The 19,210-nt window shown below is 38.9% G+C and overlaps 1 protein-coding gene across 1 annotated transcript in view; it reads right to left on the bottom strand.

Moving 5' to 3' along the window:
* UTP20 (UTP20 small subunit processome component) overlaps positions 1-19,210 on the bottom strand; it is a gene marked incomplete in the record, with an annotated part of 2,478,305 nt that overhangs the window by 235,602 nt on the left and 2,223,493 nt on the right. Inside the window, 1 exon segment of the mRNA XM_044087776.1 lies at positions 1,061-1,130. Within this exon segment, the coding sequence (XP_043943711.1) occupies positions 1,061-1,130 (70 nt within the window).

The raw sequence follows: 19,210 nt of genomic DNA on the forward strand, positions 1-19,210 counted from the left end.
TTTTGTATAAAAAGCTAACACTCACCAGGAACCGGTAGAAGCAACCAACCTCGAAGCTGTAGCGGCAAACCAGATCTGAGGTAACTCTTGCCTAGCATTGTGGGATATAAGGGGAGCCTCGAGCCGGTGGAACCAACTCTCGAGCTTTTAGAGTGGCCGAGTCGGAGCCAAGGTCGGCTCCGAACCCATCCAGCAAGAATGAAGGCGAGATAGACAACTTAACATTATACTTCTTATTTTGACTTCAAAAATAATCAAGCAGCATTCTACAACAGATACTGTCAAGTCACCGAGTCCATCTCACGTTCATTTTGTTGTCTAAATGTTTGACTTTAGTTTCTACCTCCTTTCTGTTCTTCTAGTGGGCGAAGACATAGTTAGTGTGGGGCAAAGGAGGCAGCCACCCTTGGGGCAAAGTGTTAGGGTGTGCAAACAGCAGATCCGACTGGTTGTAATACATTTGCTGTCCGAACTAAATTGTTGTAGCGCTCCATGTTTCATTGCATTATATGAATGCAGAAATAAATCCTGGTATTGAATTTGTGGTTAGGACAAAAGTACTTTAGCAGTGTGTGTGTGTGTGTGTGTGTGTGTGTGTGTGCGCGCGCTATAAACGGTAGTAGCTACTTGCTACAAATATAACAGTTAGTTACAGTTTATAAGTGAGTGAGTTTTTTTTTTTTTTCCACTTCAACTTACAGTTGAGAAATTGAGGGTGGCACCAGACTGGGAGATGGCACTGGGTATAAGAACAACTAGCTACACCTCTACCAGTGGTGGCAATAATTTTGCCTATCACCACTTTAAAATATATTTGCTAGTGTCCCTGAACAGAAGCCCAACAGAAATCTTCTCAGACAGCTATTCTTTGGCTGGAATTGTAGTCTGAGGTACCTTGTTATGCTTTAATACAGTGTTTCACCTTTCTCTAAACATCGTCCTGAAGTGCAGATTTTTTATCCTTTTTTTTTTTTACGTGTACTATGACAGCTGCATAATAAGATGTAATACATATCAGACACTTTACCAAAATGCATTCAGCGAGTTCTTATTTTATTACCTGAGGGAAAGTCTGAAATATGTAGGCCATCATCTCCAGAGCAGATTCCCTTCCAGTTTCATATTCATAACTAGAAAGAACACAATATAAAATAAAGACGTGACGGTGTAACAAAAGTCAAATGCTCACTGATTTGTTTGTCTTTCATCTGCTTAGGTTAATCTATATAAAAGATCTGATAATACTGCAAGTTTTCTGGGCACAGCTCAACCTGTATATATACAATATTCATGCAGGTATAAAAGAGATACACAACGTAACCATAACACTTAACGTTCCATTTACATCAACTAATGTGACTGGATGGAACTTAATATTGCTGCTGTTATCAGCATTACAGTAAACAGCAAAGAGAAGCAAGCAGTTCCTAAAAATATGCAGAAGAGTTTTCAGCTGCTGAAACTGTAAAGGAATACTGAACTTAACCCTAAGCTTCGACTTCAGGTCTATGAATCTGGAAATGTGCCTGCATGCACAAACTCTGGACAAGGTAACAGTGCACAAAAAAGTAAAGAAATACCATGATTAACAACGTCTGTCAGCAGGTAACAATGAAATAGTCCCTTTCCCATCAAAACATTTTTGATAAGATGGCCAGCCTTTTACTCGGCCAGTTGAAAGAGAAGTCTAGACAAGAATGTTTGCCGGAAAGGTCCCAAGTTTAAAATATAAAAAGGGCAGGAAGATGCATACAAATCTGCTGAGTATTTCACCCAGAAAAGTGAGGAAAAAAAAAAAAGGCAAAACCAGGGGGACAAGTACAACTACTAACGTGAGAATGTCCTAAAAGATCTAATATTATAGAAGGTACATTACTTAATTTTTTACTCTCTTATTTAAGGCATTAAAACAGCAGGCAGTGTCTGAATACATAATCAACAGAAATGAGTGGAGAACGCACTCTCAGCCACAGCTTCCTTCAGAGGAAGAAGCTTTATGTGAAAAGGATTTTGCTGGACATCTTCAGTGGACTCTTATTTAGCCCTTTAAGTAAAGCATAAAGGCTACTCAGACTGTTAGAAGCATGCAACTTTGACCAACCTGACAGAAGTATCAATATTCTGCAATACTCTTCCAAAATAAGCAGCAGAAACCTAACGTACTGAGCAGGTTACAAGAAATCTGAAGATGCATCAAAACTATAACCATGCTAAAGCTAAGATGACGTTGACTAACAAACTGCCAAAAGACTTGCTCATATGAACTTGGGCAAATGAGGGAAAAAAAAGATGTCTGAACTATCCAAATGACGTTATGAGCCATATAAAAATATGAGGATCTTTCCAATGTGAACTTTATAAACAAGCACTTCTGCATCCTGACAGCGCTCAAAAAAATCCATAACCTGAGTAGCTTGAGTCAGACTAAAGACAGATACTATATTACTAAATATAGTAGGAACCTTTAGGATTGCATGCATGGAAAACAGGTAATCCAAATATACAGTGAACAATCTTAGTTCTCTACAAAACATATCCTTTTCTTAACCTTGGTAAGATAAAACATTATGCCGCATACACCTGCTGCTACACCCACAGTGTGCAGGAAACAAACAGTTCTTGACTCAATTCTAGGAGTTTAACTTATCAAAATTCATAACCAACGCAACTCACTTGAAATAAAAACTAGACCAGCTATTCCCAGCTCTTTTAGTCAGAAGCAAAAGAAAATGTGATGAATATGACAAAAAGGTCAAGTACTGTTGCTCAACTTACCTTGTTTAGAGGACGGAAGAAGGGGAAGGTAGGCCTTCTGGCTGAGATGCTCTTGAAGATCTGGAATTATGGTAGTACACAGTTCACACTTGAGGCAACTTCAACTAATGGAATCGGTATATTCTTTGGAATGATTCCACAGCAGTTAAGCAAAATATTAGTGGGTAATAGGCACTTAGCCAACAGGCCATGCAGAACTACCCAAGTCAATACTAAACCTGGATGGAATATCTAAGAATGTGAAGTTTAGTGAAATTATGAAGCTTAGACCACACAGCTTGCAGCACAATCATCTCAGGCAAACATCCCTTAACAAATAGATTAAAAAAAAAAAGCAACTGTGACCGACACATCTTTGTCAGGCTTATGGTCAGGGAGATCCATTTTCTAGTAAAAAAAATTAATGAAATCAGATAAGAATAGCATGGCTTACTTGAATAACGGTTTGACTGTCCTCCTCTGAGTAATGGAGGAAAAAAATGTTTGAATGGTACAGCATAGCAAAATGTCCGACAGCTCTTCTAGTACCCAAAATGCTAAGAAAAGATTTCTCTCCATTAGCCCACCTGAATAACAGGAAAAATTCTTATCATATCCTGATTATGACGCCTAAAGTTCATAATCAGGGAAGGACTCAAAGGACCTAGCACTTCCGGTTTGGCGGCAACAGTCAGAGAAGCACCAGCATTTTCTAACAACACAGTGGTGAATGAAAATGAGTTGCAAAATGAAAATTTAAGTAAGAATGGCTGCATACTGCAGTTCTAATGTGATGCAGCCACAAACAATGATAAAAGCTCACATAAAGAACTGGAAGCCAGACCGAAACTGATGCCTTTGATTGGTTCGGGTTTTCCTACTCTTCCACTCCCCATGAGGATGAAAAACACACTGCAGAAAGAAAGATCACCCAGCAGCGGCAGGAAAAGAAGAAAACTGATGAGATAAAAGGTACTGTAGTTCATACTGATGAAAATATTGTTTACAATCATTCTAAATATGTTTTATCAAACTCTGAGCTTACCCTGTTGAATAGAGGTATGTTTTTTATACCAGCACAAAGTGCCAGAACACATTACGTTTTTTCCGACTTACATTTACTTGGGAGAAAAGTTCTCCTTAAATTACTGCTTGGCCGACAGGACAATGATAGTACTGTGTGAGATACCGTTGAAGAAACCAAGTACATTGATACCACCTGCACATCCTGTTATAGACACGCACTTGAATTTATACACAATGGAAATTTTTGATATGTTAGCTACAAAGAAGAGAAAAGGTTTTTATAATTGTGAACTGAAAGCTCTTAACAATCTGAAGAACAATTTTGATGTCACTATCAGACCACCTGATAAGGTGGGTGGAATTGTAATACTTGATACAGGAGATTACTTACAAGACGTGTTGAAAATGCTTAGAGAAAATGTTACTTATTAGAATATAACATACAATCAAAGTGAGTGATTTTACTGCACATGTAAAACATACTTTAGATAATTTAATGCAATCTAATGTTATAACTGAAGACATATATAGGTTAGTTGAACAACTTGTTATACCTATAATGAAAGATATACCTAAGATTCGTAAGAGTCTCCTCAAACCCCCCTATAGACCAACAGTATCTGGCAGAAGCTGGGTTACTGAGTTCCTCTCCATATGGGTGGAGAAGAAACTTAAAATGTTATCTTATGCACCAGCAGTGATAAATGACACTTCCTGTTTCTTACGATCTCTGAGTGATTTTTATGACTCTAGAACTGGTCATGAAAGTTACATATTTATGACTTTAGATATAAATAATTTATTTACTGTGATTCCGAATTCTTATGGAATCACAGCTGTTTCTAACTCCTGCAACATTTGATGAAAAGAAAGTTACACAGATGCGTGCTTTCCCTGAATTGATCTTGGGCAATAATTTATTCATGTTTTATGATCAATATTATTGGCAAAGAGATGGTGTACCCATGGCTACACCCTGTACCAACACCTATAACAACTTTGTGTTAGCACATTGGGAGACTACCCATGTTCTATCTAGTACTTGTTCATGGAAGGCAACTTTGAAAACACAACATCAGTTTGTGGATGATGTATTTATTTTATGGAGTGGCACAACTGAAGAATTATTGTTGTTTGTTAGATACTTGGAAAACAAAACAGATTTCTTATGTTTTACTGTGAGCTATTCTGCTGAATCAACAGATTTTTTTAGATGTGAAGATTTACAAAGAGTTTACTGACAAACTACAAACCAGAGTGTATAGGAAATGCTGTTGGAGAAATAACATAACAGGCTGGAGAAGTTGTTTGACCGCAACTGAGCTACAAAATATAAGTATCTTTTGATTATTTTTACAGATTACTGTTTTTATAATTTAATATATATAAAGCACTTTGTCTATTCAGAATCTTCACAAATCCTTATCTGTTTAAAAACTTTCATTTGACTCTGTAGTGCTTTGCTGTCTTAGGCTATTGTATAAACTGAAACATTTACTCTGTGTAATTATCTCTTGGCTAGTGGGGGCTGGTTCTTTTGTGTTCTTGTAAAAAAAAAGTTGTTGTTCTGGTCTTTCCCTAACTTTGGTAGGGTCTCTGTCTTTGCACACAGTGCAGGCTGGAGAAGTTGTTTGACCGCAACTGAGCTACAAAATATAAGTATCTTTTGATTATTTTTACAGATTACTGTTTTTATAATTTAATATATATAAAGCACTTTGTCTATTCAGAATCTTCACAAATCCTTATCTGTTTAAAAACTTTCATTTGACTCTGTAGTGCTTTCTTAGGCTATACTTGGTGGCTTTGCAGTTGCCCGCCCCTACTGTGACACACCTCCCAGTCTAGTGTCATTAGCTCATTCTTCTTAATACAGAGAGAACATTTGATAAGGCCTTCTTTCTGTTCCTCCTTTTTCCCTTTTCAAAAAGTAAAACAAAACTTTTTTTTTCTTTTTCGCCTGAACCTTCTTGTGTTCTGACTGTCCTTCTCAAACATATTGGAAATATACAGTATATTTCAGAGCATTTGTTATAACTGTATTTGCTATAACTGATTTAAGTATTTTTTTATGGCTTTTTGAATATTTACTGCTTAGCGACTGCATCTCAGCCTGTTTATACAGCTCTGCATTCTATTTAAACTGTTTTTGTGTTGATTAACTGTTTTGCACTCTTAAAAAGTTATTTGTTGCTTAATTTTACCTGTAGGCTAACACACTCAAGTGTGCTAGCCGCTTAAAAGCATTTATGGTCTGTTTTTTTCCTTGTCTCTGTAAAAAAAAAAAAAAAAATCTCTTGTTTTCCCACCTTACTGAACTAGAGTAGTCCAGTTTCAGAGTTGCTGATCCCTGGGCTTTGTTTTTAGTTCCTGTTACTGATCCATTGCCTTATTAGGAAGGAGGGAAGTTTCTTTGCTTACCAGTGGGAGTGGGAGGCACTGAGCAGCCTTTTTGTCCGAATTGGTGAAGTTTCAGCCAGAAACTAGTAGTCCATTGGTCGTTTTGGGCCAATTCCTAGCTCCCTTCAGCCCCCTGCTATAAAACACGCTAAACACACGTTTTCCAGCTTGTACCAACTCAGCACAGATCCTCGTGGTGGCCTGCACAGTGATCCAAGCAGCAGAGAGCTAAAAGAGTGACTTTCTACCAGATATAAGTATTTTTGTGGCTTTCCCACTGTTATTAAGCTAGCGACTGCATTTCGCCTGTTTTACTGCTACTTTAAGTGATTTCTGCATTTTACACTGTTTATTGCACTTTAAGTTACTAATTGTTGCAAATTGTTTCTGTAAGCTACACACTAAAGTGCGCTAGCCGATTTACAGCATTTATAGCATTTACTGTCTGTTTTTTCCTTATCTCTGTAATAAAACAAAAAATCTCTTGTTTTCCGCCTTACTGAACTAGAGTAGTCCAGTTTCAGAGTTGCTGATCCCTGGGCTTTGTTTTTAGTTCCTGTTACTGATCCATTGCCTTATTAGGAAGGAGGAAGTTTCTTTGCTTACCAGTGGGAGTGGGAAGCACTGAGCTGCCTTTTGTCCGATTTGGTGAAGTTTCAGCCAGAAACTAGTAGTCCATTGGTCGCTTTGGGCCAATTCCTAGCTCCCTTCAGCCCCTGCTATAAAACACGCTAAACGCGTTAGCTGAGTTGCCACTGTTGCACACAAGAGCAGCGGCGGTTAAACAAGGTTAAACTATTCGGGCCATCTAAATTCCACTCTTCAAATTTTCCCTTAGAACTACCTTCCTCGAGCTGTACTGCTGATCTAACCAGCATATCCTATAACTGAAATGTTCATCTCTACTTGAGTCCCAAGTAGACTATTCTCTATCTGTAAAGCCTAGCACTTACTCCTACAGTACTTGCACCTTGATAAAGCACTCTTATTATAGATAGTACCCCACACCAGCCTAAAACCCACTTCCCCCAGAGTCCTTTGAAAGTCTCTTTATCTACTACTTCTAGTATGTCGAGGGATCAGTTGCTAGTGTCCTCTCCAGCTCAACTGGTGAACCTAGGAATATTGAGGCAATGTTACAATTGCCTCATGTACACAGACAATCCTCTCCTTCTCCCACAAAACACAAATACATGCGAGAGATGCAACTATACAGCCAAACTGGAGGCTGAGCTCTCTCAACATAGGACTGGCAAGACCAGACAGGAGGAGAAGGTAACCACACACAATACATACCCAGTCACACATGGTACCATCACAACTTCAAATCATACACATACTCACACAAAGACATACTCACACAAAGACATACTCGGAGGCTCTGATCAAAAATTTACCAAAACAGCAGAGGCCACCAAAGCAGACACCCAAACAACTACCACCTCACGACCCAACACATGCAACACATAGACCACACAGTCAGAGTGTCAAACAGTCACAGCCCTTAAGGCCAAACAAAATGCCAGACACACTTGTCATTGGTGATTCCATAGTCAGACACACTGTCGTCCCGCTCACCAGACTAAGGAGAAGGTCACAGTAAGCTGCCTGTCGGGCACTAGAATCTGCCACATAACGCAAGCACTCAGGTCTCTCAACAGCAGGTACAAGTATGACTCAGTCATTGTCCACGCTGGTGTCAACGACCTGAGACGTACCTCCTTGGACTACATGAAAAGGGACATCAAGGAGCTCTCTGATTATGTAGCCCAGGCAGGTATGACCCTGACCTTGAGCAGTATCCCACCTTCACCTAGAATGATGCCACAATACAGTGATAAGATGATCAGCTTTAATAATTGGCTTAAATTCTGGTGTCATTCAAAGGGGATCCAATGTCTGTCTGCCTGGGATGACATGCTGGACAAGCCACGCTGCTTCACAAGGGACGGCTTGCACCTGTCACCCCTGGGCTTCCGGATATTGGCAAAGGCTCTTGCCACCCCCATAGTGCCTTTTTTAGGCAAGGCTCAAATTCTAAACCTACCACCCTAGAATACCAAAAAGGAAAAAAACTAAGGGTAATGCTGCTCAATGCCAGAAGTCTCAATCTCAAGATGCACGCACTCGAGGTCCTTCTCAATATGGAGAACATCGATGTCTGTGCTGTGACAGAAACCTGGTTCAAGGCTCCTGAGAGCACCCCAGCACTAACAGGTTTCACCTCATATCATGCGTTCCGGCCCCAAAATCCGGACAACACCAAGAAAGAAGGGGGGGTGTCCATATTCATAAAGGACACCCACACCTCAAGGTTGGTGGCAACGCACGATGCATCGGAGACCATCCAGGTGCAATTAACCATAGGCAAGACTGCTCTGCAATTTGTAGCATGTTACAGGCCACCCTCTCAAACTCAGGAACCTCACATGGCCTTCCTGAAAACATTGGAGGGGATAAATGCATCTCCAAACACCATCATAATAGGTGACTTCAACTACCCTAATATAGACTGGGAACACTACTCAAGCCCGAACACTTTAACCCAAAGATTCCTGGAGTTCATAAACTCAAATGCCATGGAACAACTAGTCACCATCCCCACAAGAGGAGAAAACATACTTGATCTCATCATCACGAACATGGGATCAAAATGTTCAACACCGGAAGTATACCCCTCACTGGTGAGATCAGATCATAAACTAATCTCGCTGGAGGTCCTCATCCCACCCCCACCTGAAACAAAAAAGACCACAGTGAAAAACTTCTCAAAAGCCGATTTCACACTTCTAAAAACTAGTGTGGTCTCCTTTAAGGCCCCTGAGCCAGTGGTAAACATTACTCAAACCGCTGAATCACTTACAAATGCCTTCTACCAGCACCTACAGGACTGCATGGATCAGGCAATCCCAAACAAAACTAAGACTCTCTGTACCAAAGGCAAGCGTCCAGTCTGGTGGACCCCAGCCATAAACAAGCTCTACAACAAAAGGAGGAAGCTACTACAAGATAGAGCAAAATCCTTGAAAGGTATGACACCTTTGATCATTATAAGTAAAAAACTAAGAGCTCTCATAAAATCATCCAAGGCAAATTTTGAGAGAAAAATCGCCAAGGACTCTAAAGACAATCATAAGGCCTTCTTTAGCTATGTTAGAAACCTAGGAGGAAACTCCCAGATATGCTCAGAATTAGTTCAAAATGATGTGAAAATTACTGAACCTACACACATTGCTAACATACTGGCTGACAGGTTCAGTGCAAACTTCTCCCCCCCCCCAAAAGGAGATATATCTATTCCAGAGGATTGTAGCCCCCCAAACATCTCCAACACCCAGGTGAGAACTGCCCTCACTAAGGCAAAAAACACAGCATCCATGGGACCGGATGGTGTCCCCGGCTGTGTGCTTCATGAACTCAACGAGGAATTAAACCCACAGTTAGGACAGCTGTTTAATCTTAGCCTCACCTCAGGATACGTACCCAAGGAGTGGCGCACGGCGACTGTGGTCCCACTTCATAAGGGTGGTGCCTCCACAGACCCTGGAAATTACCGCCCCATTAGCTTGACAAGCCTTATCTGCAAAGCCATGGAGAGGATCATAATGGAACTCATAAATAAAGACATAGAGAACTTGCAGACTTTGGATCCAACCCAGTTTGGCTTTGTCAAAGGCAGATCCTGCCTCTTAAACTTGGTTGACTTTTTCGAGACAGTCACCAAGGCCATTGATGAGGGAAAGGCAGTCCATACAGCCTACCTCGACCTGGCAAAGGCCTTGACACAATACCCCACTCAGGTATCATCGAAAAACTCATCAGCTTGAATGTAAACCCATACATCACAAGATGGGTTGCAAACTGGCTAAGTGACAGAACCCACAGGGTCAGAGTTGCTGGAACCATGTCAGACTCAAAGCCTGTCACAAGTGGTGTCCCACAGGGCTCAGTCCTGGGTCCACTCTTGTTCGGCATCTACTTTTCTGAAGTACAAGCAAACACAGGAGGGTTATGGCTGACAAAGTTTGCAGATGACTGCAAACTGGGCCATAGTCGAAAACACATCTGACACAGATATCCTCCAGAAGGGCCTCACAGAAGCGGATAACTGGTGCCAGAGCCATGGCCTGAAGTTAAACGCCAAAAAATGCATAGTCATACCCTTCGGGAAAAACAAGGTTACCCCTATCTACCATATAGGTGGCAATCCACTGAGCACAGAAAAAGTCATCAGGGATCTGGGGACCCAAGTTGACAGTAGCCTTTCGTTTGACACTCATGTTGCTAAAGTAGTTAGGAAAACCTTCTATATCGCCCACCTGATCATGAAGGGATTCACATCTAGATCAAGGGAGGTCATCGTGCCCCTGTACTCATCACTCATTAGACCTATGATTGAGTACAATGCCCGTTCGAATGTATCTGACCAGACACCTGCTGCAGCTTGAAAGGCCCCAAAAGTTCCTCACCAAAAGGATAAAGGGTCTCAAAAATATGTCTTATGCTGCCCGACTGAAAGAACTCCAGCTCTATTCAGTCTCATACCGCTTGCTCAGAGGTGACCTGTGCCTGACATATAAGGCCATGTCAAACCCAGATTTGATGAATATGCTTCACCTCAAAAATCTAGATCCCTCAGAACCACAAGGGCGGAGACTTAAACCTTGACATGGTTATAAATAGAACGTGCTGGAGGGACAGATTCATCACCCAGAGACTCCCTATGCTGTGGAACAAAATCCCGGTACATGTGAGGCAGAGCACCTCGCTGGCCTTGTTCAAGAGGAATCTTGACCAATGGATGGGAGATCGCAGATATACCCCAGGGATTACTTCAGTGTCACTGCTTGACAGAGGCACAGAAAAATGATAGGCATAGTTTTTATTCAAACTAAAGGGGTGGCGAAAGCCACATAACTATGGGCTAGGCTTATAAATGCCCTTGGGCAGATAGCCTAGTATGAACCTATGAACCTATGTTACTGTATGACAGTATGCACCCAAGGCACATTTTTTATAATGTAACAAGTGGGCAGGGGTTAAGAATTTCTAAACTATGCACTGAAGATAGTATATATGAAAGTGAGTCAGATAACATGCAGTATATGTTTGCTAGTTGTGGCTATCCAACACAAAGAGTTAAGCGAACAATAGCTAGGACAAAAAATTGGAGAAGGAATAGAGGCAAGCCATGGTTTAAATGTAATATGGGCAGTTCTGACAAAGGGACTATTGTTAATGAACAGAAGCTAAAAAATAACCCGTTTGCGAGAATAAACTTACATTATAACAGCTATATTGATACCATATCCCAGATGATACAAAAGAACTGGAAGATTTTACATACTGATGATAAGCTGAAAGCACTAGTAGGCCCCCACCCCAGATTTGCTTATACTAACAGCCAAAATCTGAAGCTGATTTTATGTAAGAATATAATTCCCAACAAATCCACAACACATAGGAAGAAGTTGGGAACTTTTAAATGTAAGATATGCAAGGCATGTCAATATATCAAAGAAAATAACATGTTTGTACACCCTGTGTCAGGTAGGGAGTATATATCTAGATTACATGCAGACTGCAGAACTAAAAATGGGATGCATTTAGCTGAGTGCATATCATACCAAGCATTTTATGTTGGGAAGACTAATAGAATGTTAAAACAACCTATACTGCAACATATGAGTGACATCAGATTATGTTTGAGAAGTAATGCTCTAAATGAACATATTGAAGTAAATAAAGAGCACAGATTTCAGTTTATGGTGTTATACATTCAACGAGTATGAGGGGAGTGACATTGTACAAAGTATTGAATTAGCTGAGTTAAGATGGATAGCTGAATTGCAAGCTAACCATGCACCTGGGTTAAATGCTTGTATGCCTTTAAAACCCTTACTGAAGGGGCGTAGGTTCTGCTATTGAATCTAATTGGTTATTTGTTTAAATATGGTTGATTGTAATTGTTTTTTAGATATGAAGATGAGCTAATGCTCGAAAGCGCTTATGTGTGCGCTAAATAAAGTGTTAACCGGTCATGGTGGCTCCAGTGGGTTTTCTTTTTATCCTGTATGACACAAAGTTAGTAGCAGTTAATTTGTCTTGGTAAAATTCAAAAAGGACTGCTTTCCACAGCATTGGCCATGAGAAACAGAACCATCCTACCATGAAAGAATTTTCACATAGGCGGACAATAATGGGTGACAAGGAAGAAAGTCCATGGATTTAAGTACAGAATTAAAACTGCAACTGGGAAGTGAATTTCAAACTTGTGGTGAGAAATGAGTTTTTTGGTAATGAAGTACAACACACTTCTGTCTGGGAAATCAACCTTCTGCACACAGACTCACAGGAACCAAAACGGCTGGCACACTGAACCATGAAAACCAAATAAAGACTAGGCCCAGACATGGAGTTAAAGTGGCCTGCTTTTTGACACAGATCACAAGAAAAGAAGTACAAATCTTCAGAGTCAGCCAACAAAGCAAAATGCTACCACTAAAAAGAGTAAGTGATCTTGTGTTATTGCAAGTTGCTAACAGTATCTGTAAAGACGCTTCTGATATACAAAGCTTAACCAATCAGTACTCCGGCTTGAAACCTCAGGTACAGAAGGCTGGGATACATCAAGAATATCTGTAGCCACTACATCATTTATGAGGAGGTCCTCTTCAGTTGATCAATGCTGACATCTCCTCAGCTGTGACTCCAGTCTCAGCACACAACTCTTCCATTCCCTAGCTCTTACAATCTGAAATGAGTGCATTTCCTCCCATTGAGACATGTCATGACATCATTCTCCAAGCAAAAGGGTGCATCCAATAACTGCGTATACTAGTTTGAACTCCATTCACCAAGAAAGCCAACTTGTAAAACACAAACTAGGAATGTAAAATGGTGTACTTGTCCAAATTACACAAAACCCTGTCTGCAGAGCTTGGATGTAAATTGTGTGTGAAAAGGGGGGATAAGAAAAATAATAATGAATACCAATTGCAGTTGGCTTTCTTTTAAATCACATGATATAGCGAGTATACACACGTTTTATATCCAACTGAGCACAATAATAATTGATACCAATTACAGTTGGCTTTCTTTTAAATCACATGATATAGTGAGTATACACACATGTTATATCCAACTGAGCACCTTCTACACTTGGTCAGTGCAGGAAAGAATCCCAATGGTAACTTAAATATCTCTCAAAGCAACAACAATTAGAAGGAGGCCTAAAAACCAAAGGGCTCAAAAGACCAATTCCTAGAGCACCATAATGTCAAAGGAAGTCCAAAATGTGAAAGAACAGTTGCATGGCCATTGTGCAAACATCCACAGTGGATGCGGTCCTTAAAAAAGCACTGGAAATGGACACTCCACTGTGGAGTGGCTGTTAACAGCACCAGCCAACAGATGACTGTCAGCCTGATGGAGACAATAATGCAATATTAATTTTGTTGGATATGCATAGCTACAGGTGCACCTTCCTTACTCAGGGCAAAATAAATGAAAAACTAGCGCATCATCTTTAAAGCGTGCAGACCCTGAGTTGGAGATGCAACTGGAAGTGAACATCAAAGTTATGAAGAGTCCCTTCTCCTCTGGATTCTGTCCCTGGAAAGATACATGGATTAAGACACAACTCAGAGACCAATTTCAGATGGAAGTGAGGGTTAGTACTGAAGGACAGCTGATCCTCATGAAAGATCAGGTGGGGTTTTCCTACAATTAAGGTCTGTGACTACAAAATGTTATCATCAGTAACAGCCACCAGGAAAAGCTTCTACCAAGAGATGGAGTTTAAGTCTACTGAACCAGCCCGCTCAAAGGGAGGATGGGCAAGCCTGAGAATCGTAAAATTCAAGTCACAAGAAGGAGGGCTCTTCTGTGAATATGGAAAACATGCTTTTGAAATTTCCTAACAAGTCAGTACTATGTCACATAAGTTGCTAAATGCAAGGTCAATACATGCCAAAATATCACAGGCCTGCACCACTAGTGCAAAACAACTTATACCAAAGTCAAATGCATTTCAGATAAATTTTAACTGACTGCAAACTAAATGACTGAGGCAGTACATCTTCTCAACCCGGGTGTAGAACAACTTCTATTCTGTACAATAAATATGTTAAATGAAATTTATACAGATGGTTAAGCAGGATCACAGAATCCAGTTGCGTGGCCATGTCTAGAGGTGGAGCTGCAACCCCAAACAAGAGGGACTTCCTTGCTTTATCCTAATGAAGGTTCTTGTATTGACAGTGACTTTAAAATGTGAGCACTCTCCCTTCTTGGCCACAAAGGGGTGATGATAAAAGGTTTGGAAACATATGAATCCTCTCTGCCACAGGGTAGAGAATGCACCTACCCATCAGGTCACTCATGCTCTTTTGAATCAAGTTTAACAGGAGGACATCATTCTTCTGACAGGTAAACAGTTCTGTCACTGCAATGTTCCCATTCCTTGAAAATTGCCCCAGTGAAATCACAGAGGGTCTGGATGAAAAAAACATTCTATCATGTTCATTGTGAAGGTTGAACACAGTCTATGCTCACCATTAAGTTGCAGAATCTTGGCCTATTCCCCAAAGTTTCACAGAGATAGCTTGGTCTCTCAATACGGTCCTTTAACCTATAAGGTTTATAATATGGGTGTGACCATGTCGCAGATTCTATGAACCTTGTTAATAGTCCCCCAAGTCTGGACAAACCTGTATGCTCTCCATACACATACTACCGGCCCCAGAATATAGTCAGAATTGTAAAGAGATGGAAGTGGGGGCTGTTCTTTTGGATTTCTTTGTTGGAAGTAAGACCATGTGATCCTTGATTTTTTTTCTCAGTCTGTGAAAAAAATATATGTATTTTTTTTTTCTTTGGAGTGGCTAAGCTTAGAAGAAGGGGAGCACATAAGTTAACAGCAGTTAAAAGAGCATATTTCTTCAAGTGTTCCCCTACCAACTCCTGTGAGGGCTGGTTGAAAAGACCTCCCACACAAAAGGAACTTTTGGGATGGAATCTGCAAACTCCTCAGCCAGGCTAAAATATACAGGCATACTCCTGAGGTTGCTGCCCTTTCCATCATGTTCTCATTGTGACAACTTCAGTATTTAACATGGAAGGCCACTCTGGATACCACAGACAAGGTTCTAACCAGATCTTCTTGACCTCCAAGGATAGAGGAAATCCCTTCTAGTGCCTGATTCATACAGGAAGTTGGGAATCTAAAGCTAAAAGACACATATTGAGGGGTTCACAGCCCCCAACATGGGAAAAGGAAAGTTATTCTTCTGGGGGCTGAGGCAGCCTAGGAATAAAAGTAGCCAGCGATCACACTGCTGTTACTTTGCTCACAGTTTAAAAAATCATGACGTTGGCTAGTTAGGGTTAGTTTATGTGCAGACAGGAAAGAGTCTATGTACAAAACCACCACCACAGACTTTACAGATTTTACAAGTAGGCAATTAAGGCAATTTATGCAATTTCTTCACAATCAAAGGATCTGTATGCTATCAGAAGAAGCACATTCCAGTGGTTCAACCTGTTTGTGAAAGAATCTAAAATTAACATTCTTTGGTATTTTATATAAAAAATGATGATACAACCACATTCTGATTTCTAGAACTGTTACTTTACTACAGCAGTTTGACAGTATAGTTACTATGAATGTTAACAGATTTTGTTCAAGACAAACACATGGTGAAATATCTTTAAAATATAGTGATGTTCTACATCAGACTATCTGCTACAAAAGTTATTTTCTCAAGCACTTGAAATATTCCGAAAGAAAACATTACTAGGTAGTATGAATGAGTACTAAGATTCAATATAACAAATCTATTCCCTGCACCTAAAACCACAACCTAATTACAGATCAGATGTTAAAAGTCCAAATTCAAAAATGCTTTCAGAAAATGTCAAGCTATTGATGCAGCCAGAATACACGCACCGCTAGCAGGCATACATAACATCACGCTGGGCAAATACTTTTGTTCAAGATAAAGAATGAAATACAATCCCAGAACATGTGTGTACTGAGCAGGTATTACATTAGAAATACAAGTGACCTATTCTACCACTAAAAAATGACACCACAAAAAACAAGCAAGCCAAATTCAACACTAAACTGCAGTTAAGACTCTAAGGGTGAAATGGTAATCTCAGGTGTAATATTAATCGAATGCCCAATTAAAACTATCTGAAAAGTTTACGAAGTGTTTCCTAAGGGTGGCAGACATATTGCCTCCTATGCACGCAGGTACTGAAAGCAGACTTTAAAAAGCATTTCAGTGAGACAGTCTAACAAGTCATTTTATATCAAGTTCCATTAGGAATGTGCATATGACTTCCATTCATGGCTGACAATGCAGCACATCAAGAATTGTGCTACCAATACATTAGAATTAAAAATCAGTTTTTATTAATCAAATAATAACAGCTTTAAAAGAATAATCTTGAATAATTTCAACTACAAGTTTGAACTTAAGACTATTATTCCATTCTCATTAATGAAAAATTTAACAGCCGAGGTTCCAATTCATAAACTTCACAACTGTGAAAGACAACGCTTTTGTTGGCATCATTGTTCGGATGGTTCAAAAATTAAATCTTCTGAATCTCTATGTATAGATTTTTAATACAGACAGTGGAAACTCATCTCATTTACAAACATTATTTCATAATAAATTTTCAAACATCTGTAATTCTATAAGTACAGGTTTTCCACAACTGTTAAAAAGTCTTATTACTTATAATGATCAAGAAATCAATCATTTTATTTCCACATTACACTCAATAATAACAGTTGATTATAGCAATCTGAATGATAAATTTTAGAACTTTATTATTAAGGAACATCAAACTACTTTGATCGAAATAAAAACAGATCATTCTTTCTTTTTCTAGAACTTCCTGGTTTCTTTATTGTAGATTATTTACTTGGAAATTCATTTATTAAGCTTTTTTGACTCCTAATAGTTTAGCAAAGTTTAATAAAAATTCGGTAGTTGAATGTTAGAGATGTAGAAAAACATTGCATTGCAAATTGATCACACATTTTTTGATTGTTCTATATTATATGAATTCTGGGGAGGAATTCAAGATTTTTTTTAAAGTTTTATGGTCTGATTCATTTGTACTTGCAAAACAGTTAATGCTATTTAATGTTAAAGAGGTTATAAATCCGAAAAAATACTTCTTCTATTTAATTTGGACAATTCTTGCATTAGCCAGAAAAATCATTATATGGAAATGGAAGACATTTTCAAAGCCTCAATTTAAAGAATTCCTTTTACCTCTAAAAGAACTGCTAATAAAGAAATTGCAGCAAAAAAGAATAGAATCTTTCCTAACAAAATTAAGGAAAACCCTTGGAAAAATGTTTTGCCCTTACTGACACTTTTTCATCATAAATCCACTCATGTAATTAGATAGCTAAATTTTTATTTTGTGAGTTTTTTTTTGTCAATATTTTTTTTACTCAGGCAATTTGTATATCTTGTAACTAGTTTATTTTTCTCTTATTGAAATTTGTACTTTTCTATTCAATTTACAAAATGTTTTTTTATTTGTACCATTACATTGTGTTATTTTAATTTAAACGAAATAAAAATGTTTGAAAAAAAAAAAAGAATAAAAAAAATCACACACTGTAACACAGTAGTGGCTGGTCCCTTTATATGTGCCAGCCTAGAGTGGTCAGCCAGCATAGTGCAAGATTTTCCCTTTAAGGCGATTAACAGAGAAACAAGTACGGATGTTAAAAGTAAAAAGGGTTGTCCATTAAAGTTTAGTGCCCTGGTGCACAACAGATTCATGACCTTTGAGTAAGAAGGTGGTTTGGGAAGGACTCCAATTTGAATTACTTAGACCAGAAAAAAAACCCAGAGGTTATTACTATGAAGGTAAACACTTGTCCCTTAACAGGAGAAGCCAACTGGACTTATTACTGCTTGGGTAGAAGCTGAAGTTGTTTTGCAGTTCCTTGTTGCTGGAATTAGGAAAAGAGCTACACTGATGTCTAGAACTCTCTGCAAGCATCCTTTTATTTTTACCAGCTACTCTGACAAAATCTTGTATGTAAAGGAAAACTGCATCTTATGAGTAAAAATTTGCTATACATGTTGTACTATGAAAAAGCCTGACTAAAAGGCATGTCTATTTTTGTTGGACTATAAACTAATTTGTTTGATAAGAATTGCATTTCTTTTCTGTGTACCTGTCAATATAAATTACTGTTAAGTCACAAATCCAACTCCAGTGATCATTTGTCACAAACCACACTACACAGTACAATAATACATACATTCTCCATAAAAGTTACGTATTTTACTACTGAAGATACGTTACCGCCAAAACTCCCAGTAAGGACCACTGTTCTAGAAGTAGTGAATACAGTAACAGAGATAAAACAACTGGAATTAGGATCTTTAGAAAAGGGTAGGGGCAAATTACATAGGAAAATGGGAATTGTGGGAACAATACATACAGGGGAGGAATGAGGTTTAAAAGAAGGCAGGATATGAATGAGCTATGTAATGTTTGACTGACAATGATTGGGCAGATTATAAGTGATGTATAATGTTTGCAGATAACATCATGTCAGTATGGCTTGTGATGTAAAATGCTTGCAACTGGAATTATGTCAGTTTGGTTTGTTTTCATTTATATAAATGTATGATTACCTACGTCATATGTGATTAAGAGTTTACTTGTTTAAAAGACAGAAAACAAGATAAACACAGCTCATTGCTGAAACTGGCTCAGTTAAGGCCTTAAAATGAAACAAACCTTAAGTGCAGTACGTACCTGATTATCCAGGTGCAAGTTCTTGAAAGCTCCACTAATTAGTTTGAGATATTGTCTCCTAAAATTCTTATCAACGCAGGCTTTTGCAGGCATTTCACAATGACCACCTGCAAGTGCATGCATGGTTTCTATGTTTCTATTAGAGTATAGGATTCCTGTTCACAGTGGGGCATGCAATATATGTTCAAAATGTAACTGTATTAAATCAGCATTACAGCAAATG

Source organism: Protopterus annectens, chromosome 11.part0, assembly GCF_019279795.1.
Source record: "Protopterus annectens isolate FY-2018-M chromosome 11.part0, PAN1.0, whole genome shotgun sequence".
Taxonomy (NCBI): domain Eukaryota; kingdom Metazoa; phylum Chordata; order Ceratodontiformes; family Protopteridae; genus Protopterus; species Protopterus annectens.